General features: G+C 38.6%; 1 protein-coding gene across 21 annotated transcripts in view; it reads left to right on the top strand.

Annotated features, from left to right (window-relative positions):
• Nucleotides 1–24,682, top strand: part of by (focal adhesion protein tensin) — a 324,342-nt gene that overhangs the window by 244,897 nt on the left and 54,763 nt on the right. For 19 of the 21 annotated variants that reach the window (XM_012285026.2, XM_076532350.1, XM_076532344.1 and 16 more), the window contains one exon: nt 22,645–22,710. In XM_012285026.2, coding sequence (XP_012140416.2) covers nt 22,645–22,710 — 66 coding nt within the window. Of the gene's footprint in view, nt 1–7,644; nt 7,985–22,174; nt 22,298–22,644; nt 22,711–24,682 lie in introns of those variants that run through there. The other 2 variants (XM_012285023.2, XM_076532348.1) reach the window with 2 other exon arrangements.

Genomic DNA, 24,682 nt, shown 5'->3' on the forward strand with positions numbered 1-24,682 from the left:
GTACGTTCGTTAGTACTTGGGCCACGCAAGACAACGTAAGATTAATTGCATCGAAAATGCAGCAAGGGTTTCGTGTAACAAAGCTTCCTTTATCCGGCCAATCAAACACTTGCCATGATTTCACATTTTCGAATTTGCATAATCGCCAGCTTGGGGTTTTCAAGGTTTAGGATTCGGGGTTTAGGGATTCGAGATTTAGGAATTCGAGGTTTAAGGATTCGAGGTTTAGGGATTCGAGGTTTAGGGATTCGGGGATTTGGGATTCGAGGTTTAGGAATTCAAGGTTTAGGGATTCGGGGATTTGGGATTCCAGGTTTAGGAATTCGGGGATTTGGGATTCGGGAATTTGGGGATCAAGGGTATAGAGATTTGGGGATTTGGAAATTTAGAAATTTGGAAATTAAGCTCTTAATTGAAGAATAGTTTAATAGAATTCTATCATAAGTATCCATAAATCAACATACAAAATTGTACACATTTATTAACCCTTTGCACTCGAAGGTAATTTGACTGTTTACAAACAGCAACTTTAAAACTTAGTTAAAATATTAACAAAGGAATTATCAAAAAAGAATTTAATAAATTGATGAATAACAAACTGATGAATTCACTATTCGTAATAAATAAGCTACATAATTATTATCTGTACGCAACACACAAATAAATGCAATCAAAGAATGCAATAAATCATCGCAGAATAAAAATTGTAATTAAGCTCTCGATCGAAGAATAGTTTAAAACAAGAAAGACCATTTTTCACGCGTCCGACAGAAAATTCGTGGCGTAGAAACGAAACATTAATCGTTCAACAGATTCGAGCGGCGAGGGGGAAAGAGGCGGCGGTTCATAAATTTCGATGCACTTAGAGGCGACTGCAGCCATCCCTTTTGGCGCATCGAAACGCTACAGATCCTCGAGGGGTTGGGTACAGTGGACGTGGGGTGGCAGATCGAACACGCGATGACAAATAGTTCTCGCGAAAGGATTGCACCAATAGAAATACGAACATGGGGAAAGTTTCATGGAAGATCGTAGCGATTTTCCGGGTACAAAAGTCGAGAAGTGTAGCAGCTTTTCACACGCTCAACTAGTTCTGCATATTTTAGCGAGTTTTCGATGCGCATTCTGTAAACTGTCGACAACTGCACAATATGGGAAATATCGATTCGTATGAGGATGCGAAAATAAAGTGTTTAAATATTTGATGACTGAATTCATATTCACGATGCGATCTTTAGAACGCAAGCAGCTTTTATCGATGAAAGACAAACGTTACAATGTGTATTTTTTGCCGATAAAAGAGTGCAATTTGTTGCGTGTATACATATGTAAATCAGATATTTCTTCCATGTGTAGAATCACTATAGAACGCGTACTAAAAGGATTCTATCGTTCAAGGAGAACGAAAACAGCTGAAACTTTACAGGAGATATCGTAATCTAAATCAAGAAGAATAATCTCTTCGTTCTCCAATCTTCTGGCCACCCTCCAATTCCTCTTCAATACGTACGGATAACTTCCACGTAAATTCTGATAAAGTGGATGAAAATACAGGCCATACGGATACAGAGATGCCTAGCTACGTCTAAATTTAACCGGAAGTTAGTGGCCGATAATACGAGGAACTACCGTGATGAGATTACGTCTGGTGCCTGGCGTTGAAAGTGCTTGCTTCCCTTTTGCGTTCTGTCGCCAAAGATCGAACCCAGCAACCCCCTTCGAACCGTAAATAAATCCATTTCGTTTACAAGCGTAACAGGATGTTACTGCGTTACTCGATGGCGAAAAGAAAACAGAAGTGCAGCTTGGAATACGTCTGATGGACTGATCTTGGACAGATGCAATTATGCAGTTCTACAAGGTCGCTGTGGAAACTACCGTGAGGTGCTATTGCATGGTTATGCGTTTTGTACAGCGGCAAGGTTACTGGAATTTATTCAGGGTGATATGGGTTTTATTTGGGAGTTAAATGTAGGGAGAAAAAATTTCAACTTCCAGAATTCCTATATCCAAGCACTCGAATGTACCAACCTTTCAGAATTTCTAAATTTTTATTCTGTGATGATTTATTCCGTTCTCTGAATATTTCATTGCATTTATTTGTGTGTTGCGTACAGATAATAATTATGTAGCTTATTTGTTATGAAGAGTAAATTCATCAGTTTATTATTCAGCAATTTATTAAATTCTTTTTTGATAATTCTTCTGTTAATATTCTAATAAATTTATACAATTTTGTCTGTTGATTTATGAACACTTATGATAGAATTCTATTTAATTATAGTTAATTTCAGTTCAGTTTACATGAAGTCAACATAAAGGTTACATGTGAAATGAACTTGAAGCAGGAAGCTTGAAAAAATTACCACAGCAACATGTCTTTTATGTTCTCCTTATAGCAACTTCATCAAACGTCAACAAATATAAATTATATGCCAAAATGGTAAAAGACTCGTCGAATAATTTACAGCCCATGTAATTTTATGAAAGAGCCAGCAGAAAAAGCGTCATGAGTAATGTTTCATTATTATGGACATTTCGCAAATCGCACCGCCTATTTCTCGAAGCAGGATCAAATTAACCCCGGCGGTAACGCTGCAAATAATTCACCCCGGCGATAAAGGGTGAAAACTGGTCGCAACAATGGGGAACAGGAACCGAATGCCAGGGTAATAACACCTTGGAACGTTTCGAGCTCGTTTCTCGTGGCCATTGTATTAATAGAACTCGATCGGCGTTTAACCGAGTCGATAACAATAATAATCGTTGCTCTGTTAAAAAAAAAAAACGCACGCACGGTACTCGTGTTTCGCCACCCACGCAGTCAGGAAACGAAATGGAACGAAACGGGAATGCGACGATGAATTTATCCGGAGCGAAAAACGAGACGTAGAGAAAGAAAAGGTGGCTCCACCCCGTTGAAATTCTTTATCGATTATGCGAATCTCCGGCATAATTAGAAGACGGCTCGCGATAGATGGCCGGCTTTCGATGGTTAGCCACCGAAACGAAATCTCGTAACGCCCGAATGATACTTTACGACACCTTTAAATCTCTTTTATGCACACCGATGCCACGCGAACCAAACGAACGTTCGTGCCGGACGAATGCATTCGCCGTGCAATTTCACGACTGCTATTTATTAGCGGCGATAATAATAATGATACATCTTTATTGCGAATGCGTGGACGATATAATGTTACCGAGAACAACCGGGAAAGACCGGGTCCTATAGGCGGGATATTTAAGGCCGACATAATGGAGCCTTAAACGATCGTTCCGTTGATCAGGAATGGAAAATATTCGTAATAAGATATGACTAATTGTGAGCGCGCGGAAAAAGAATGGCGGAACACGGTGCATTAAATTTGGAGATAAGATCGTGTACCGCCACTAAATATCACTGTACGGTGTAATTCATTAGGTTTCATATTTTTCAAACGAACGAGGTTCACGAATATACTCACGCAGATATAATTCAGCTGTGAAGAGTATAAAAAGAAACAGTGGATATAATGTTTTCGGAGATTGGAATTTGGAAAATTGGGAAATTTGGGAAATTGGGGAAACTTGGGAAATTTGGGAAATTTGGGAAACTTGGGAAATTTAGGACATTTTTGTAGTTTGGGAAATTTGAGTGCCTTGGGAATTCAAGACAATTTGGGAAATTAGGACATTGAGAAATTGGGTAATTGGAAGATTGGGGAATTGGAAGATTGGGAAATTGGGAGATTAGAAAATTGAGAGATTGGAATTTGTGAGATTAAAATTTGGGAGATAAGGAGATGAAGAGATTGGAAAAGTGGGAAATTAGGAAATTGAGAGATTGGAATTTGAGAGATTGGAAAATTGGGTGATTGGGAAATTGGGAGATTGGAAAATTGAGAGATTGGAATTTGGGAGATTGGGAAATTGGGTGATTGGGAAATTGGGAGATTGGAAAATTGAGAGATTGGAATTTGGAAGATTAGGAAATTGGTAGATTGGAAAATTGAGAGATTGGAATTTGGAAGATTGGGAAATTGGTAGATTGGAAAATTGAGAGATTGGAATTTGGAAGATTGGGAAATTGGTAGATTGGAAAATTGGGAAATTGGAATTTGGAAGATTGGGAAATTAGGTGATCGGGAAATTGGGAGATTGGAAAATTGAGAGATTGGAATTTGGAAGATTGGGAAATTGGGAGATTGGGAAATTGGGAGATTGGAAAATTGAGAGATTGGAATTTGGAAGATTGGGAAATTGGGAGATTGGAAAATTGAGAGATTGAAATTTGGAAGATTAGGAAAATGGGTGATTGGGAAATTGGGAGATTGGAAAATTGAGAGATTGGAATTTGGGAAATTGGGAGTTTAAAAAATTAATGATTGGAGTGATATCGCATATAAAAATATTCCCCGCAGTAGTAAATAAAAGCAGTGAACGAAGCTGCCGTCTATGCAACTATAAAATTTATATAAATTAAACTTTATTGCGACACATAATCATTTATATGTACACGCACATTAAGAAATGTCTCTTACAGACCTTGTAACCATAAGATCAATTGTTACATTCGTCTCAATATAAATTCGATTTCGACAACACAAATCGAAGATTCGTACAAGACCCAAGCAGATGATTGCAATCAGTGGTTCATTTAGTTCCCATCCCACCAATTGAAGGTTAAACATTACACGAGCCGTTGATCGCACGAAACTCGTCCAGAAATAGAATTGGGCCGCGATAATCGAGACGACAGGAATCATCAGGGTTTAATCGATGCAGGGAAGGCGTCGGAATCGACGATGCAAGGATAAAGGATTCGTTTAATCGAGCCACGGCGAAACGTTCCACCTGTTCTTCTCTTCGGACGAATTAAAGCAGCCCGTTTAATTAAATACGAGAAATTAATTTCGCGCGATGTTACGCCGCTCCGTTGATTGCCTCCAATGACTATCGAAAAAGGGATGCGGAATGCGGCGGATAATGTTTTCGCGAATTAACGAAGGCGTTGATCACTTGCATCACGATCGGGGATCAAGGACGACGATGACACGGGAAATCGAGGATAGAGATCCATTCTAGACAACCGGTTTTAGATCGATAAAGGTGAGAATAGAGATACAAAAAGGGGACTTGGAAATTTGTTCATCTTCTCAGTTATTGTTATGCTCACAGGGATTCGTTTAGGAAGTGATAGGGCTTTGGATTATAGTTTCACAAATAGTTTCTTGTAAGAGCTTTGAAATATTTTAGATTATAATTTGTGAAGAATAGAGATACAGAAAGGAGACTTGGAAATTTCCCAATCTCACAAATTCCAATCTCTCAATTTTCCAACTTCCCAATTTCCCAATCTCACAAATTCCAATCTCACAATTTCCAATCTCTCAAATTCCAATCTCACAAATTCCAATCTCTCGAATTCTAATCTCACAATTTTCCAATCTCTCAAATTCCAATCTCACAATTTTCCAATCTCTCAAATTCCAATCTCCCAATTTCCCAATCTCCCAATTCCCCAACCTCTCAATTTCCCAATCTTCCAAATTCCAATCTCACAAATTCCAATCTTTCAAATTCTAATCTCACAATTTTCCAATCTCTCAAATTCCAATCTCACAATTTTCCAATCTCTCAAATTCCAATCTCCCAATTTCCCAATCTTCCAATTCCCCAACCTCTCAATTTCCCAATCTTCCAAATTCCAATCTCACAAATTCCAATCTTTCAAATTCTAATCTCACAATTTTCCAATCTCTCAAATTCCAATCTCACAATTTTCCAATCTCTCAAATTCCAATCTCCCAATTTCCCAATCTTCCAATTTTCCAATCTCCCAATTCCCCAACCTCTCAATTTCCCAATCTTCCAAATTCCAATCTCACAATTTCCCAATCTCGCAATTCCCCAACCTCTCAATTTCCCAATATCTAAATTTCCCAATCTTCCAAATTCCAATCTCTCAATTTTCCAACCTCCCAATTTTCCCAATCTCACAAATTCCAATCTTTCAATTTTCCAACATCACAACTTCCCAATCTTCCAATTTCCCAATCTCCCAATTCCCCAATTTCCCGATTTCCTAATGTCCCAATTCCCCAATTTCTCAAATTTCCCAAATTTCCTTGATTTCCCAAACTACAGAAATTTCTTAAATTTCCCTAATTTCCTTGATTTCCTAACTTACAAAAATTTCCTAAATTTCCCAAGTTTCCCAAGTTTCCCAAGTTTCCCAAGTTTCCCAATTTCCTAAATTTCCCAAATCTCCTTCATTTCCCAAACTACCCAAATTCCCAAATTACAAAAATTCCCTAAATTTCCCAAATTTCTCAGTTATTGTTATGCTCACAGGGATTCGTTTAGGAAGTGATAGGGCTTTGGTTTATAGTTTCACAAATATTTTCTTATAAGAACTTTCAAATAGGTTACAATTTTAGATTATAATTTGCAAATTTAATCTCTCTGAGATAAGAAAGAAATTGGAATCTGAAAGTTTGAAAGTCAAAATTTGGAAACTTGAAGAACCGGTCTAAATATGGAAATCAACTTGTCTTTTGTTGCCTAAGCAAAATGTCTTACTTCTTTAACCCATCTACCTAATTTCTCAATCGAAAGTAATTCAACGAATGTGTCCTTCGTTCAAAATTTTTATATGCATTCGTACTGTATTTTACCTCCCATATTTTCAACAAGATAAACCTTCATAAACAATTAAAAAACTATTACTATATTTTTTCCAATTTTCGACAGTCAAAATGTACACCCTATACATCGACTCCTAATCGACACCAATCTCATTTGCATATTATCGATACAAGAGATGCTTAAAGTTTCCCCGCGTTTTAATACCGATCGCTTATTTCTCTAGCTGTAAATGTCATTCTGTAAAATTCCACGACGATTTCAGACGACGAAATTGCTGTTATTTAACTAGTTTATCCAGTTCTCTTTTAATGGAGTTACATAGTTACGATACGTGACAGTGCGGTTAAAAATCGTACACAAAATGGTGCAGACGTTCGAAGCACAGTTTTTCCATACTCGAAAGAAAAGACTGTTGTCTCTATTCTCCTCGTGAATGTTAAACACCGCTCTTGAATTGGAATGCACGTTTTTGTGTCTTGAAGAAGCAAACTTCTTAAATAGACATTAAGATACATCCGTGGAGGAACAGGTTTATGATGATATTAATACGTGGTATTCTAAAATCTTTATTTTGTATGGATGCATTTCAAGATTCAGATATTCTCATTTGCAAATTCGATTTGAAAAAGTTCCAAGTATCGGAAGATTTCCGAAAGATAAAATCGAACAGTAAAATTTGCATCGGTAAACATTAGTTAATATTTTTCGAGCGATTTCCGTTGGCAATTCATAAGACCACGGGGGACAGTAAAGGGTTTCTAAGGGGTACCCTTGAGAAGAAATTCAAATCGGGCGATTCGGTTATCAGGGAAGAATAGCGGGGGCGGGTCGAGGACGGGGAAGGACGAGAGACTAAGAGGAAGAAAGAACAGGGAGAAAAAGAAGTGGAGAACAAGGAGAGACCAAGCTTGGTCTTGGGGCGCCTTAGCCGGGGCACCGCGCAAGCGCATTCTCCGTATACCTAAACCTATACGTTCCGTGCGTGATCCGAAAGACACGAGCTCCATTCGAGTTCCGTCGGCTTTTGCCATCGAACGTGTCGCGATCTTTTCCGCTGTCTTCTCTCTGACAGACTCTTTTAACGCGGTTAAAAGAGAATTAGCTTATCGATCGTCGCGCAAAGAATGTCGCTGAAACGCGCTCGCATAACTACGCGTTTCCGGTCGGCGACTTTAAAGAGGCGATGATTCAAACAGTGCGCTCGAAAATGATACGGTTCGTGTCCCCAGTTTTGTGCATTCGAAATTAATCGCTCGTTCCGTCGATTGTTCCCGGGTTGACAGCTGTCAACATGCTGTCAACCGTTCAGTGCCACGGCGATGTCCACCGACGGAACTATCATGTCGCGTACACGGTGAGTTTTTGCTCTTTCACGGCGATTTCGTAGCCGGCGAACGCTGATCGAACCGACGACGCGTTCGAGAAAGAGATAATTAACCACGACACCGTTCGTGTTCGATCAGCTATCCCTGGAATGATGTAAGTGAAACGGATGTAACGTTGTTCGAAGAAATTCCTGTGTCGTGTAACACGCTTGAAATAGAGATTACTTCGATGAGCACACAGGATCCCAGCGCAAATAGTTCCGACGTTACATCCGCTCCAGGGTAAAAATAGGTAAATTTCGATGACCTTCTTCACGCCGGAAATCGCTTTTTTCTTAATTCTTCGATAGGTATTTCAATACATATTTTTAAATATTTTAGTTTTCAATACATATTTTTAGATATTGTATTGCATTTTCATTTTTAATATTGTAAATTAAATCGATATCATACAGTTAATAATTTTAATAAAATAGAGCGTCTTAAGAGTGTGACAAAGTATATGGTATCGATTTGATATTTGTATTTTGACATATTGAGTGTATTTAAACTTTCCCGCGCTAAATGGGCGTCACAAAACTAGACAACGTTATGAAATCATTTATGTTACACATTGACTCATCTGGAGATATGATGATGCAAACTTGTCAATTAAAATCTTTGTTTCAAATGGGAGATACAACTTAAACAATAATAATTGAAGCATTCATTTTAATGTTTCGTGCTTTTACATATTTTACAGACAACCATGTTGTGTACCTTCATATTCATATGTGTAACACAATTGCATTTATTAATGAATAAATAAAAATCAATTTCTGTGAATTCTGACCACTCAGACCATGCAGAATCTTCTGCAGAGTTTTATTAATATATAAAATGATGTATAAAACAAAATTTTATTCATTGAAAAAAATGATGAACATTCAATATGAACAATATTACAGTAGAGTTTACCAATATCCCACATTTTTAAAAATCTCTTAAAAACGTAACACCATAAGTACTTCCATTATCAATTTATAATTTAGAACATAACAAAATATTCATAGAGTTCACGGTGTTAAAATCTTTTTATTGGAGAAATTCTAATTACTCAAGTATATGAAATCAATGTTTATTATATCCCTATAGTTTATTATACATAAACTGACATATTATGCACGAACTGATATAGTGAATTATAGACTGAAAGAAATATATGTCTGTAAAAATAAAAGTATAGAATAGTATAGAATAGTATAGAATAGTATAGAATAGTATAGAATAGTATAGAATAGTATAGAATAGTATAGAATAGTATAGAATAGTATAGAAAAGTATAAAATAGTATAGAATAAAGTAACATTATATGTCTTGGAATATTGTCACTTTGTCTGCAGAAATATCGGACGAAAGTTCCATCGATATCGCTTGGCCTCTGACCCGGCGAAAACGTTTCGAAAAAGAATCGTGCAACGATGCTCGTTTGTTTCTGTAAAACATACTTCCTTGGACGATTCGCGAATACATATCGAACACGTATCGCGACCTCCCGGCGCCTTGCGTCATTTGTCTATTCTCGGTTCGGTTTTATCGCGGCCGTATAACGCGTTTCACCCGACTGTCGCGGAATTTTCAAGCGAGTTTCCACACGCGAGAAAAGCCCATGGAAATATGTCTGTCGTAGGGAGATTAGATACCATAAACTCATAATTGCGAATACGCTTGTATTTGTGTCCGTTTATGTTGCCAGAACGTGCCGGACGCTGGAGTATATTAATTTCCCTCGTTCTTTCAACTCCTCGAACGAGGCTTTAGGAAATTTGCTTAATTAAACAGCGGAATCTCTGCACGCAAAAACAGAGGTTTATATCGCGTTATGCGAAGGAAATTAGGATTTACGAGGGAATCTAGTTGCATATGAATTTGCTGCACCCCTTTAAATCGTCTGTTGCTTTGAATTTCTGAATTGTGAACCCTATTTGAGAGGCTGATTGTAAATCTAGTTTCGTATGAATTTAGCGCGGCCCTTGTGTTGCGCGCTCCTTTGAATCCTTAAATTGTGGACCTCTGAGAGGGTTGTACCCGAGAATCTATTATAGTTTCATACGAATTTCACGTAGTTTATTGTATGTTGCTTTACATTCGTAAATTACTAACTCCCAAACTTATCGAGTCAACTCTGTGTATTTACGTGCACATTCCCTTAATGCTAAACCTTGCACGCTCTCTTTGAAGTTTAAAATGAAGTTGAAAAATAAACAAATGAAACATAGTTTTATTTTAACATAGAAACAAATGAAATTAATCTTCAGGTTAATTTTTTGTCTCGATGAAGATGGTCGTTTGAATTTCTGATCCTCAAACACCAAATCTGCGAATTCTGGAATCTAAAAGAGACCCTTGAGAGGTGCTACATAACCCAGAATAGACTCTAAAAGGTCTCTAAAGAGTACATAAAGGTGGTAGAGAGTTTAATAGCCGTTTAGAGACGCTTTAATGAGCATCCAGGGATACCATCCAGAAAGAATCTAAATCTTAGAAAAATTAACGAGGTAAAGAGCTGATGATACGATATAAAATAGAAAATTATACCTAAAGTTTAAAGAGTATCTCGCTCCGTAAATTGCAAAGGTGTTTTTCTAAAATTTCTTACATAGTCATAATAATGGCACACCTGCTACATTTCGCTGGTTTCTTGCACGGTTTTGCAGTGTTTAATGATCACGTTTACTATCGCTTCATTACATTTAACAGCGAATCGTTCTAATGAATTTAGACGGAACTCGAGGAACGGAGTTGTCGACCGGTCGGAAGTTTTTCAACTATCTCGCACGTTTGCAACGCCGTAAAGTAACAATCTAGCTAACAATCAGTTGCACCGAGGCAGTGTATACGTGTCCGTACAAGAAACTTCGCGAGTTCTCTGGCGGATCGTGCAACGGCGTAACAGCAGAGTAAATTACAGCTTCACTGGTGCCGGATAAATTGAATTACGACATTAAACATTCCATAATTTCGATCACAGCGTGCATTAGGGAGGGCATTAAGCTTAATCGAAACGGCCCGTTTATCGTCGATAATCGAAACAGAAAGGAACGGATGAAAGGAAAAGGGTAAATGGATTAGCTTGGGACCTCGCGTCTCGATCGATTAAATCCACGCTCCGATTCCTCCGGGTCTCTCTTGTTCGCGCTTTAATTTCGAGCGTTGAAGCTGGTATTTTTTTTATTTCGAAACGCGAGAATCAGGAAGCTTCGACGTTCTGCTTTTTGCGAGAAACGTGTACGAAGGCGAAAGAGTCGAGTGACTCTTTCGCGGAAGTACACGTGTATCGTGTGAGCGCGTAATCCGATTCACGGACGAAGGCTGGAACGAAAATCTTAAGCAGATCAGGCGGAAAACTACCTCTCGTTACCTGCTTTTCATTTAATTATATTTATGGAGATCTGGTGGTATGTGGATGGGGACATAGTGACTTAGAATTAGGGGAACTTATATGGGGAAGAATGTGGGCATAGAAGTACAGATGTGAGACTGTGCAGGTTTAGGTTTAATGTCGAATCGAATTCTCACATGTGCAGATTCACACATTGACAAGTTTACATATTCCCAAATATCTAAATTCTTAGTCCTTACATTTCCAAATCTCCATACTTCTAATTCTATACAGATCTGGGATTGTACAGGTTTAGGTTTAATTTCGAATCGAATTTTCACATGTGCTAATTCACACATTGACAAGTTTACATATTCCCAAATATCTAAATTCTTAGTCCTTACATTTCCGAATCTCCATATTTCTAATTCTCTACAGATCTGGGATTGTACAGGTTTAGGTTTAATGTCGATCGAATTCTCACATGTGCTAATTCACACGTTACCAAGTTTACATATTCCCAAATATCTAAATTCTCAGTCCCTACATTTCCAAATCTCCATATTTCTAATTCTCTACAGATCTGGGATTGTACAGGTTTAGGTTTAATATCGATCGAATTCTCACATGTGCAGATCCACACATTACCAAGTTTACATATTTCCAAATATCTAAATTCCTAATCCTTACATTTCCAAATCTCCATATTTCTAATTCTCTACAGATCTGGGATTGTACAGGTTTAGGTTTAATGTCGATCGAATTCTCACATGTGCAGATCCACACATTAGCAAGTTTACATATTCCCAAATATCTAAATTCTTAGTCCTTACATTTCCGAATCTCCATATTTCTAATTCTCTACAGATCTGGGATTGCACAGGTTTAGGTTTAACATTAAAACTACCAAACCGGTCAAATAGCTCCACAAGTTTCTTCATTATAAGGTACACATTTTGTTAAACATTCCTTGAAATCAGCATCGATTTTCATCAAGATAAAAAATAAATGTGTGTACTAATTTATGTTTCGTCGTTTGTACATTTATTTTTTAATTTCAAAGTAAGTGTACATTACATGTCGGTAGGTTTAGTGTTAATGTCGAATCGAATTCACACATTACCAAGTTTACATATTCCCAAATATCTAAATTCTTAGTCCCTACATTTCCAAATCTCCATATTTGTAATTCCACATTTCCGAATTCCCAAATAGTAAACTTCTGAATAATCAATCACTATCTGCAAGTGCCTAGATTCCTAATTCCCCATATTCCCAGTCATTACCGAGTCCCAGCATTTCCAAATCCCCGCATTTCCAATTCCCTGCTCCCAATTCTCATTCCCAAATCCCCAATTTGCAATTTTCGAAGTTCGAACGTACACCGGTATCGAGTGTTTCCATTGTAAATCCCGACCCCGAAATTACGGGGTCATGAAAGCGTTAATCAAGTTCGATGTCCAGCAGTACCGTGAAGAAGAAATCGGCCCGACCCTCGTCAAGCACGAGCCTCGAGTGTCCTTTAAAGCAGCTGAAGTGGACACGAAAAGTTCGTGGTGACAGCATAAAACAGAGTCACCCTGTGTCAGGAACGTGGAGGCGTTTATTTACGATCGGAAAGGACGAGTTGTGTCGGCAGGCCGCTAATTAATGTTTCTCGAGCGAGTCAGCGTGCTCGGTCTAGCTAGCGATTTGCCTCCATTTGTTCGACGAGGCGTGCGTACGGTTTAATGTCGTGCTCGATCACTATACGTACGCTATAACAGACGAATCGAAGAGCACCGCCGGAGAAAACCAGTTTAGCACGTGTATGGTCTTGTTCGCAAAGTACCAGTCCGTTGAGTCTTCAAGTTCATCGACTTGACGCGACGTATCTGGTTGCCGATGCATACGCGACATTTTATTGCACCTATCGCGATATCTTGCCGTGAAATCCTTACTCTGTAATCTTCCAGCTCGGTCAATTCGAGCTTTCACGTTTTCCGATCATTTACGTCGAGGAACTTTTCATTCACGCGGCAGGAAATTGATAACGGTGTTGTTCGAAGAGGAATTCTGGCGTCGACGTTTCCCGCCATTATCGTTGAATTTATCAATCGCAGTAGGAACGGAGCATGGACGAGGGATATTCTATAAATACTTTGGTTAATGGAATGAAATCACGAAGGCAGAAACCTTCGGCTCATTGATAATTTATTCGATTGATTAGAAATTGCGAAATTTACTGACACCGTGTTATTTTTGTTTTCTACTTGCAAATGCTTGCAGCCGTAGATCATTTGAACAGATTGTGACAAGCGTGGAGGCAAGTTATTTCTATGATTCCATGTCGTGCAATGCACGCTCTGGTCGCACACCAGATGCCTACTAATTCATACAATCTAATCCTGGATTTTTAATCGTTCAGAGAGCATGTTTCCGTGCTCTCGTCTGGCGATGTCGTGGGGCTCTGAACCGATGTAACCACCATTGTTCACGCTACTGTCGGCGCGAATTTAATAAATCACCGTCGAAACGGCGTCGTTATTATCGTCGGAAGTGGATGATTTATTGGTACGTTTCAATTTGAAAAGCTACTCGATTCGAAGGCATTAGAAGCATCGTTGTTACGTGACGTCAACCTGTCATATAAATATCAGTTGAAAAAATTGCTCGTCCTATCGACCTGTTATCCTCAAATGGAGCCTTTAGAATTCTTCAACGAGTTTAATACCTCGCAACGTTACACTTTGTACTCCAATTTCTACTGGGACTTTAGGAAATTAGGGAAATTAAGTTTTTGCGGTCAGCAGTTTTAATTTTTTAAATTATATTTATTGTTAGTAGTAAAATTTGATTTTTTCGTTCTAATCGACTCCAACATTAATTCCCGAACGATTTAAAATTAATTTTAGACTACTATTTGCTAAATTTTAGCCCAGTGTTTCGTAGATCTGGGTCACGATTAAACCAGATTATTCGAGGACTAATGAACACGATGCAATGTAATTATTCCTTCGTTACAATTTTCCACTGGAATTCAGGAAAGTGTTAAAGTTATTTAAACGTTGGATAAAATTGTTGGATAGCATACCGGTTAAAATATCGGAGGGAAAAATTGTGCAATATGACGGGGGAATCGCAACTGGCATTTCGTAAATTGTTGGAAAGTGATTCAACGTGGAAACGAGTCGAACGTGAACAAAATACGGGAACACGGCAAGTGGGTCGTGATCCAAGTCCACGTTACATCCATCTGGAGGGAGCTTAATAAAGAAGCTTTCTCTTATTTTCCTTTTTCCGATCCCGTAAGGAACTCGTACGTTCCGCAGAAGGAAATTTCGATGCCTGGCGACGTTCCAACATCCGAATCGAAACCGTCATCGCGAACTATTCGGTTACCAACATCCGGCTGGCTACGAACTATCCGGTAACCGAGTCTGCGGTCCAGTTTCGACGGTTAATCTAATCTCAAAAATCTTACCTTCCGATTTCTCTTTACAGAAATTCTAATGTTCACCTGAAACACCTGCTTAGAAGAGAAACGGTGACATTGAGCCCGTACTTTTTCACACCTTCCTTCTCCTCCGTGCTTCACTTACGGAGAAAGTAACTGTAGCTATTGTAGGCGATTCATAATCGGGTTAAATTTAAGCGATAAGTGTGTTAAATTCTGAGAAAGTACATCGACGAAATGGGAAGAGTAATTAAAGTTTAATTGAAGAGAATGCCCCGGGCAGTGTGCATTGCTTCAACGAGAACGAGACAAAGGTTCCAGGGAAATAAGTAAATGCGGCACTCGAAACAATTAAGGGATCACGTTTCTCTGCACCGTTTGGGAAAGTGAGTCGAGTTGCAGAAATGTAACTAGATACGATGCCCTAATTTCTTCTCGTCTATCATAAAACGTTATGCAATCGAATATTAATCTTTACCTCGCGCTTCTTCCTTGAATTCTTAATTGATAAGGAAAGAATTCAAATATTATTACACATTTCGTAGTCACGAGAGACTCAGGGGCTCTGTACACGAAAGGTACACTCGATTATTACACCTTTGCACTATTTTGACTCATGACACACTGTTGACGCACTCGAGATGTAGTCGTGACGCACTCCTGACGCACCCATGATGCCTGAGAGATGAAGTCTTGACGCACTCATGACGCACTCTTAATGCATCACTGACGCACCCAGAACTCCCTAGAGATGAAATCTTGACGCACTCATGACGCACTCTTAATGCATCTCTGACGCACCCATGACTTCCTATAGATGAAGTCTTGACGCACTCATGACGCACTCTTAATGCATCTCTGACGCACCCATGACTTCCTATAGATGAAGTCTTGACGCACTCATGACGCACTCTTAACGCATCTCTGACGCACCCATGACGCCTTAGAGATGAAGTCGTGACGCACTCATGACGCACTCTTAATGCATCTCTGACGCACCTATGACTCCCTAGAGATGAAGTCGTGACGCACTCTTGACGCACTCGGGACGTACGCCCTCGACATGAACTTGCGTCAAATAAATAAATTTATATCATTTACATCAGGCAACTGAATTTGTATCATTTTCTATCGGTTCTCAAAATTAGTTCTGGCAGAAAAGGTAGTACTGAAATTTGAATTGAGGTTAATATCCAGTTACGCTTAGGTACCATCTAATAGAGTATCCACCTTGTTAATATTATAACTATATTTGTGATAATTTTTCAGTCTTTAACAAGTTGCCGTTGAAAAATATAAAAATGTAAGGCATCCCTAAAATGAACATAAAAAAGACATATGTACAATCGTGACAACATACGCGAGAAAATGAAGATTAATTACGTTAATCGTCATCCTTGAAAACGAGTACCAGCTCATACCTGTACGTACCTAATGACAGACAATTACGTAAGGAAAAGATTTGCGCAAACGCGTAAACACTTTTTCTTTAACAACTGTTATGACCTCACAGGAAGTGACAACCTTCTCGGTTCATCGTTATAAATATACGGATAACGTATACGATTCGCACATGCGATCACCACGAAGAAAGCGATTTTCTTCTCGGCCGATCGTTTACGTAAATAGCCACGATCATCGTAAGCGTAATATAATACGCGATAGAGATCGTAAAACGCGACGTTGAACAGAGCACGCAGCTTATCCGAAGAGGTTCGCTCTATCTTTGACCTCTAACCTCCCTCGCTAACCAGCCGGTTTTACCCTTTTCTCGATCTCGTCGCTGGTCACGAGTGGACCCGACGGAAATTTATGAACCACTGACAAATTACTCTATCCCTTTGACTTTTTCGCTTTGCGGGAAATGTTGCATTCGTAAACTATTCACATTCTTTCGTTACTAATCTTCTGTTCCAAAGGCAAGCTTCGACAAGCTTGAGTTTCATTTTTTTCAAGTCAAGCTTTGAAGAAAATGAAAGTTGCAAAGAATTATACTGAACTAGTTTCAGAATTGAACTAAAATTTGACTAGCTTTATTAAACAGTATCTGAGTAACTTCTTCTCGAGTTTGAAACTTCTTTCGAGATTAAAATCTCAAGCTAAGTTGGACAGTTTTTAACCTAACCTCAAAGAGTTAAATGATTCAAGCTATTACTAACCGTGTTATTACTAACCAAGCTATCATTACTAACAGTGTTATTGGCGGATCTATTATTACTAACAACGTCATTATTAACGTAGCTATTATTAACAGTGTCGGATTGTAAATCGATTCAGTGTCGAATTTTTCGCTTTTGGTAAGCAGCCCAGTTATAAGTAAAATGGCGGGATTCCGTGTACGTAACCTTATCGTAATCCACGTAACAAGTTTTACGGTGTACAATTTTGCAATTTATCCATTAATGTAACGCGACGTGACTACGAACGTAGTTGTTGTTCGGACTCTTTCCTCATGGCATGGTCACGATTGTGTCGAAGAGCCGGCTGATTCCTTCGCAGCTGTGCTCTCGTTGATCGTTCGACGTGATTCTCAATCGTAATGCGCGGTTTGTTGAGGGGCATAAGTCAATTAAACCGGTATTGGCCAATCGGCTGTCTTTCTAACCGAACAGCTTGCCATCTCGCTGATTATTTCGTTCGTTACAGTGATGCAGCTGAAAATGTCACGTCTCTGTTCTATTACTTTCCTTTCGGGTTATGAGTTAACTTTGCTTTGACGGAAACGAGAGGTTTTCTCAATTTTTAAGGGGTCGCATTTTAAAATTACTTTGGTTAGGTTAGGTTACTTTTGTTAGGTTAGTTTACTTTGGTTAGGTTAGGTTACTTTGGGTAATTTGATTGTGGAATTTTAAAGAGTTGCACAATTTTGGAACTTTGAGTCTTTGAAATTTTGGGGCTTTGGAAATATTAATCTTAGGTATTCTGGCGCTGTTGGATATTGAAATATTGACATTTTTGAGGATTTTGGGAATTTGGGATATTTGAATGTTGGAGTTTTGGGATTTTGGGATACTTTGACGGTGGAACTTTGGAATTTTTTAATTTTGGGAATTTGGGACGTAGGAACTTTGAAATTTCATGATTATGGGGTTCTAGGACTTTAACATTTTGAAATATAAAAATTTTGGAATTGTGCAAAATTGTTGACTTCAGTATATTGAAGTCCAAGTACTTTGTGACATTGTGTCATTGAAATTTTATGATTATGTGTGTCCAGAACTGGAGCATTTTGAAATATAACAATTTTTAAATTGTCTGAAATTGTTGACCTCAGTATATTGAAGTTCAAGTACTTTGTGACATTGTGTCATTGAAATTTCATGATTATGTGTGTCCAGAACTGTAGCATTTTGAAATATAAAAATTTTGGAATTGTGCAAAATTGTTGACTTCAGTATATTGAAGTCCAAGTACTTTGTGACATTGTATCTTTGAAATTTCATAATTATGTTTGTCTAGAACTGTAGCATTTTGAAATATAAAAATTCTGAAATTGTGTAAAATTGTTGACTTCAGTATATTGATGTCCAAAAACTTTGTAACATTGTGTCTTTGAAATTTCATAATTATGTGTGTCTAGAACTGTAGCATTTTGAAATATAAAAATCCTGAAATTGTCTGAAATTGTTGACTTCACAATATTGAAGTTCAAAAACTTTATAAATTTGAGCCTTTATAATTTTGTTACTTTGAGACTGCAAGATTTTGAAACTTTCCTAAGAATTCAAGAACGTGGAACATAAAAATTTGAAACATTGTTGCCCAGAAAATTTATCGCACATGTATAAACAGCTTTGCTGTATGAATAGCGATCCAGGTGTCACGCGCAACTGAAAACTATATTCCATCCGTTCACGTGGTTAATTAGCATCGAAGAAGGTCACGCGCGAAAGACGCTCTACTTTGAAATACGCAAATTTCCCGGCGTAAAATTAGCATTTTTAAAGTTTCAAGCCGGTCACCGAGACATTTCCGATTCGAAACTGGAGCTGCCAACTAAGCAATCCATTCAGCGGGCGACGTTTGCTTTATTACCTATTCGTCGAATTAAAATATCGTTCGAGCAGCTGGTTCGAAGAGACCGAGGTTCTTTGATGGTCTCCTTCTTCAGAAGTAAATTCGGTTTCGTTCGCTGAAATTTCCATCGATCGATGAACGGTTACTTTGAAAGTAAAACGTGTTCTTTTTATGCAAATTGCATTTTCTCCGAGTACGCTTTACTCGAAAAATCTAAGCGTCGAAATGAAGTTGTCGATGGAGCTAAAAATAGCATTTTCATTCGTTGCATGTTTTTCAGACAGTTAAAAATCGGTTGTTTATTTATCCCTCGCCTTGGTACTTTCACGGCTACCGCCGTAAATCATCGGCATCGCGAATTTGAATTAGTATGTTCCGCATCTTTATTCGCACCACTCTCCGGACAAGGACACTCGTCTATTTATCCAACCATCTAGTCCCGGTTAAACGTGTTTTACACCGCGAAGGCCTATGGGATAGTTAAGGTGATTTATTGTCTCGTAAAATATTCTCCTTATCCACCTCGAGCTGAAATGGATAGTCACCAATTTAATTTCAATCTCTGCTCCACGTTTCCGAACACACATTTTCTTATTGTTCCATGATAAATACGCGGTTCGTTTTATTAGACAGCCGTAAATATTCGCGAACAATTTGCAATTATTATAATATTTTCTTCAGATATTACATTGCATAATTCACTGATAAAAATTGCGAATGTTAAATTCAGATTATAATGCAGACTTTTTTGTCTAACCTTTTAATATTCGTTGCTTTTTGCTCATGATTATTCATGGCCGATAACTCCAAGATAAATCGTCCTGGCTAAAATTAAATAAAAAGCATGGAATCTTGAAGCAGCCTCTTTGAGAGCGTCATTAAACTTTCGTAGCGGGATCTTGCACAACGAGATGATTCGTATTTATCATCGACGAAAATTGTCAGAAGCTGATTATATACCTCGACCGCTTCCAAATGTATCTACCACTTTAGATTCTCTTGAAATTGCGTTAAACAATCATAAACACGGTCCGGATATATCATTACCCACTTCGGATTCCTTTTAGAACTGCCGCGAGATAATTACTCAATTTCAGATTTGGGTAGTTGGGAATTTTATGATCTGTTTCTAAACTTTTTTATAGTAGTTTCTATATTTTCTATGGGTAGTTATTAAATTCGTAGATTACCAAGTTATTAAGTTTTAAATCATTCCAATCTTCTGCAGATACAAGGTCACTTAATTCTTTGACAAATTATTAACACTTTCAAGGTAATTTGTTTGCAGTCAGCGACTTTAAAACTTACTAATATAAAAGTTAAATGAATTCTTTTCAGATTATTATTTCTCTACTAATAATTTTCAGTATTGTTTGCTTTACTATGTTTTTACATCCCACATATTATAAAATCAGTTAAAATATTATTTCAAATAATTGTATTAAATAAAATGGTGAGTGAGAGTCTTCAAAGAGTTAATAATCGTTCTTCATTCAAAAATAAGGACAATATTAAAACGCAAGCAAAATGGAATTAAATCTTGGAAAAATGAAATAAATCAAGATGACCCAAGACAATCGTTTCTTAAGCTTCAATAGATGAAAATGGGTTGGCTCGGTGTGCGAGTATCCCGCGGGTAATTATATTTACAGGGAGTGGCACTCGACCTACTCGAACTCATCTCCGACCCTTATCCCTGTGCCGCGCACAGGAACTCTCGCGATCCTGTAGAATTGGCGGCGCAGGAGCAAGCTTGCGTGCAAGCTCTGGACGCCGCTTTTCGTTTCCATGGTTACGTGTCGCGTACCCCCTGCCCCTCAGCCCTCCTCCAACCCCCGTGCACGTCCTCTGGAGGCGAGATGCAGGCTTTCAACCCTCTATCCGGCCGCAGCGCCGGGGCGGCTCCCGTGTGGCGCAGACGTTCGTGCCGGTTGACCCAGGTCGCGTGATTCTCTCCCGCTTACAAGCGTTCTTTTCTCATTTTGTCACTGGTTAATCGAGTGTCTTCTCTCCGTACGTGCACGGAACTGCGAACGATCGAACGAGGAATAATCGACGATATGTTTCGGAGAGGTTTCCTGACGCTTAAGGGCTGAAACGAGAAACGTGCTCGGAAGCTTGCGAGTGACCTTGAGTGCCTGGATCTGCACAGGTGTACAATCGTGAACGATTTAACGAGAATTATTAAGAACTTTCATTGTCGCAATTTTGAAAAAAGACAGAAGACTTCTGAAAGAAGACAGAGGATTCGTGTCGGGAGTTGTAAAAGAGGGACCATGCGTGCTGGAAATTTTCGAAGGAAGAAGTGGAAATGATGCGAACGTTTAATTAATACGGAGCTTCTGTATATAAATTGCAAGCGTAATCGGTTCTCCGCAGCTCGGAACAAGGTGCGATGGAAACGCGGTCGAAACGCGCTTGACAAGCGCCGAGAGATTAACTGCGTGATTTTCGTCGGTGAATCACACTCGAATACGGTTGGCAAACCTTCTGCTGACTTTCGGAGAAAAACACCGAGCAGGAAGGAAGGCGGTGCCCGATGTTGCGGAACAATTCGTAATGAGCACGGGGCTCACGGCGCCGACGTATAACAGACACGTGGTCCCACATTTTTCAAACTACTCCAAAAATCAGCGGATATTCTTTGCCATCTGACATCATTACTCTCGTTTTTCGTAGCTGTTCGTTCAAAAAGAACTCCGTATAAATTGTTAAAATATCTGCAAATGTATGTATTAGCAGATCCAATTTTGGGTCATGATTTGATATGATACACTTCAAAAAGAACTCAGAATTGTCAAATAATGAATGACGATATTAGTTGTCCTCTTCAAGAAAAATTCTATGAAGAACAATGTATTTGGCGAACTTCAAATTGATTTACAATTAAATGTCTTTGCTGTTGGCTATGTCTTTAAGTACAACTCAAAGTCCTCAAATAATCTTTGACAGTATTGCCATTCTTGTCAAAGAAGAACTCAAAAGGATTTGTCACATAACAGCATAAAATTAATTTCTAATAAAATGGCTGAACCTCTGATTTCACAATATGCTACACTTTGAGCTGATTTCAATAAAACTAGTTCAAAAATTTATTAACAAGAATCTGTACATTTTGAGAAGAGTTTTGAGAAGTCACTCTAGTCAAAGTGAGAGGATGTGACACTTTTTATATCATCAAGTCTCCATTTGAGTATCTAAATTAAATTTGCAACATCTCAAAATTTCTCCAACATCTCCAAAGTCTTCCTAAATAATTTTTGAAAAGATCAAAAAAGAATTGTGAGAAGATATGAGAATTTGATTGAAATTATTAAAATAATTGATGATCAGAGGATGACAAACTCGAACAGTAGTTCCCTGTCGCGCGCATGGCTGCGGGCAAATTGCTGTCGCTGCGGCGACACGCGACAGGACACCATGAACAATAACCTTAAGGACGAGACGCCACTGCGGGAAGAAACGGAGACTCTTTTGCATCGTATAGCGTTCACGGTTTGGCATACTGCCCTCCATATAGAGAGCGAGGTGCGTGGGAGTAGTCGTTTTTGCGCCAACTTTTCGACGCCGCCTCGCCGCGGTTCTCCTTTCGATAAGATCATGTCTGGTCGATATATCGGCCAATCGAGTCGAGACACCCCGTCGAATGAAATTTGTTTTCGTACCCGTCAGCTTACGGGAAACGAAACAACGGGGATCGTTTACGTTTATTATTGAATCGTGCCGATCGAGACGTGGATAGACTGTATTTATGCAACAGTTGTTTTCCGTTGAACAATGGGATTAATTTACGCTTTGTATACATTATCTTTCTCGCCATTTTACACGTGCGATGTATTTCAAATTTTTTGAGGGTTCGTTGATTTATGTTGCAGCACAATGGCGGGTACGAGGTGCAACCCAAGAATGTCAACGCGATCTCCAGAAACAAGCAGCAGCAGGTAATTTACAATAATCTTCATTTTAATACTAATACACTTGAGGAGTATTATTGAGTTTGTGTTTTTAAGATAGCCTCTTGCATATATAAAAATCTTTCTCTATTTTTATTCTTTAAGGGTGTAACTTGCTAATGTAGATTACGGAAACGAAATATGTGTATGTATCATATAAAGATACATATATGTATGTTCTTAAACTCTTACTACTCGAAGTAGGTACAAACCTCTCAAACACAAAATACACTGTCTACAAAAAGCCCGCAGTTGCATAACGTCCAAAAATAATTTTTAGCGTTAACATACGTTTAACCATTTACCAATAAACTCCACCCGGAAAAGATTTATTTTTCCACGCTTCCGCAAATTGGTAAATTTAAAAACGCTTCCATAGAGACCACTTTGACGTTCCATAAACCATCTCCTTTTTCTAAGTTTATTTGCGCGAGTTTTCTGACAGGCCATGAGTTACAGTTTGTCCGAAGAAACAATGAAACATTTTTGTGGCAACAAATCATCCCCGAAGACGTTTCCTGAATTTTTGCCCCGCCGCGAACTAGCTCCGCTTCTTCGATCGTAAATTATCCATCCATAATGAAACAGATCTAAATTCGTCGTCCGTAAATTCAAGTTTACACGCGTTCCACCATAAATTGTAGCAGGCGATGAAACAATCGTTTACCGAGCACGAAGGCGAAAATACGAGGAGAACGATCGTTATGCAAAGTGGTCTGCTACGAGTCGCAAGGTTTATCGTGGCCGATAAGAAGTCGCGATTCGTAGCATTTGTAACAAGCCTCTCTCTAAATATTTAATATTAAAGCAGAGTGCCACGACTCGACTTCTGGCGCACACCACGAGGAAACCGTCTTCGTATCGGTCGTTGCCGATCGCATCAGGCCTTCATTTATTCCGCGGGAAAACACGAACGTATTTACATGCGAAATGGTGCTTCAACCGGCTCTTTCGTGTACCTTGCGATTCAGCGTTTCGAGAACAATCTCATATAACTTTGGGTCACCTTCATTGCTCTTGGGATTCGACAGTTTCGAGGGTCAGCTTGTTTTTATTTGTATTTTGGAGATTCTTGGTTGAAATATGAGGGTGATGGAATTAAATATTCAGGATGTGTGGGAGGATAAGTTAGGGTTGTTTTAACTGAGAAGGAAGTGTTTTCGGGAGGTTATGGGAATTTGGAGATCTTTTAACTTTCAAATTGGTAAATTTCTAAATTCCCAAATTCCCAAATTCCCAAATTCCCAAATTCCCAAATTCCCAAATTCCCAAATTCCCAGATTCCCAAATTCCCAAATTCTCAAATTCTCAAATTCCCAAATTCCCAAATTCCCGAATTCCCGAATCCTCCAAACACCTAATTCACATCTTGAAATTTCGATTTCCCTAAATTCTCAAACCCCCAGATTTCTAAATTCCCAAACTCCCAAATTTGCAAATTCTCAAATTCCCAAATTCCCAAATTTCCGAATTCTCAAATTCCCAAAGTCCCAAATTCCCCAATTCCCCAATTCCCAAATTCCCAAATTCCCGAATTCCCAAATTCCCAAACTCCCAAATTTGCAAATTCTCAAATTCCCAAATTCCCAAATTTCCGAATTCTCAAATTCCCAAATTCCCAAATTCCCCAATTCCCCAATTCCCAAATTCCCAAATTCCCGAATTCCCAAATTCCCAAACTCCCAAATTTGCAAATTCTCAAATTCCCAAATTCCCAAATTTCCGAATTCTCAAATTCCCAAATTCCCAAATTCCCGAATTCCCGAATCCTCCAAACACCTAATTCACATCTTGAAATTTCGATTTCCCTAAATTCTCAAACCCCCAGATTTCTAAATTCCCAAACTCCCAAATTTGCAAATTCTCAAATTCCCAAATTCCCAAATTTCCGAATTCTCAAATTCCCAAAGTCCCAAATTCCCCAATTCCCCAATTCCCAAATTCCCAAATTCCCGAATTC

The sequence above is a fragment of the Megachile rotundata genome, chromosome 6 (assembly GCF_050947335.1).
Source record: "Megachile rotundata isolate GNS110a chromosome 6, iyMegRotu1, whole genome shotgun sequence".
In the NCBI taxonomy this organism is placed as follows: Eukaryota; Metazoa; Arthropoda; class Insecta; order Hymenoptera; family Megachilidae; genus Megachile; species Megachile rotundata.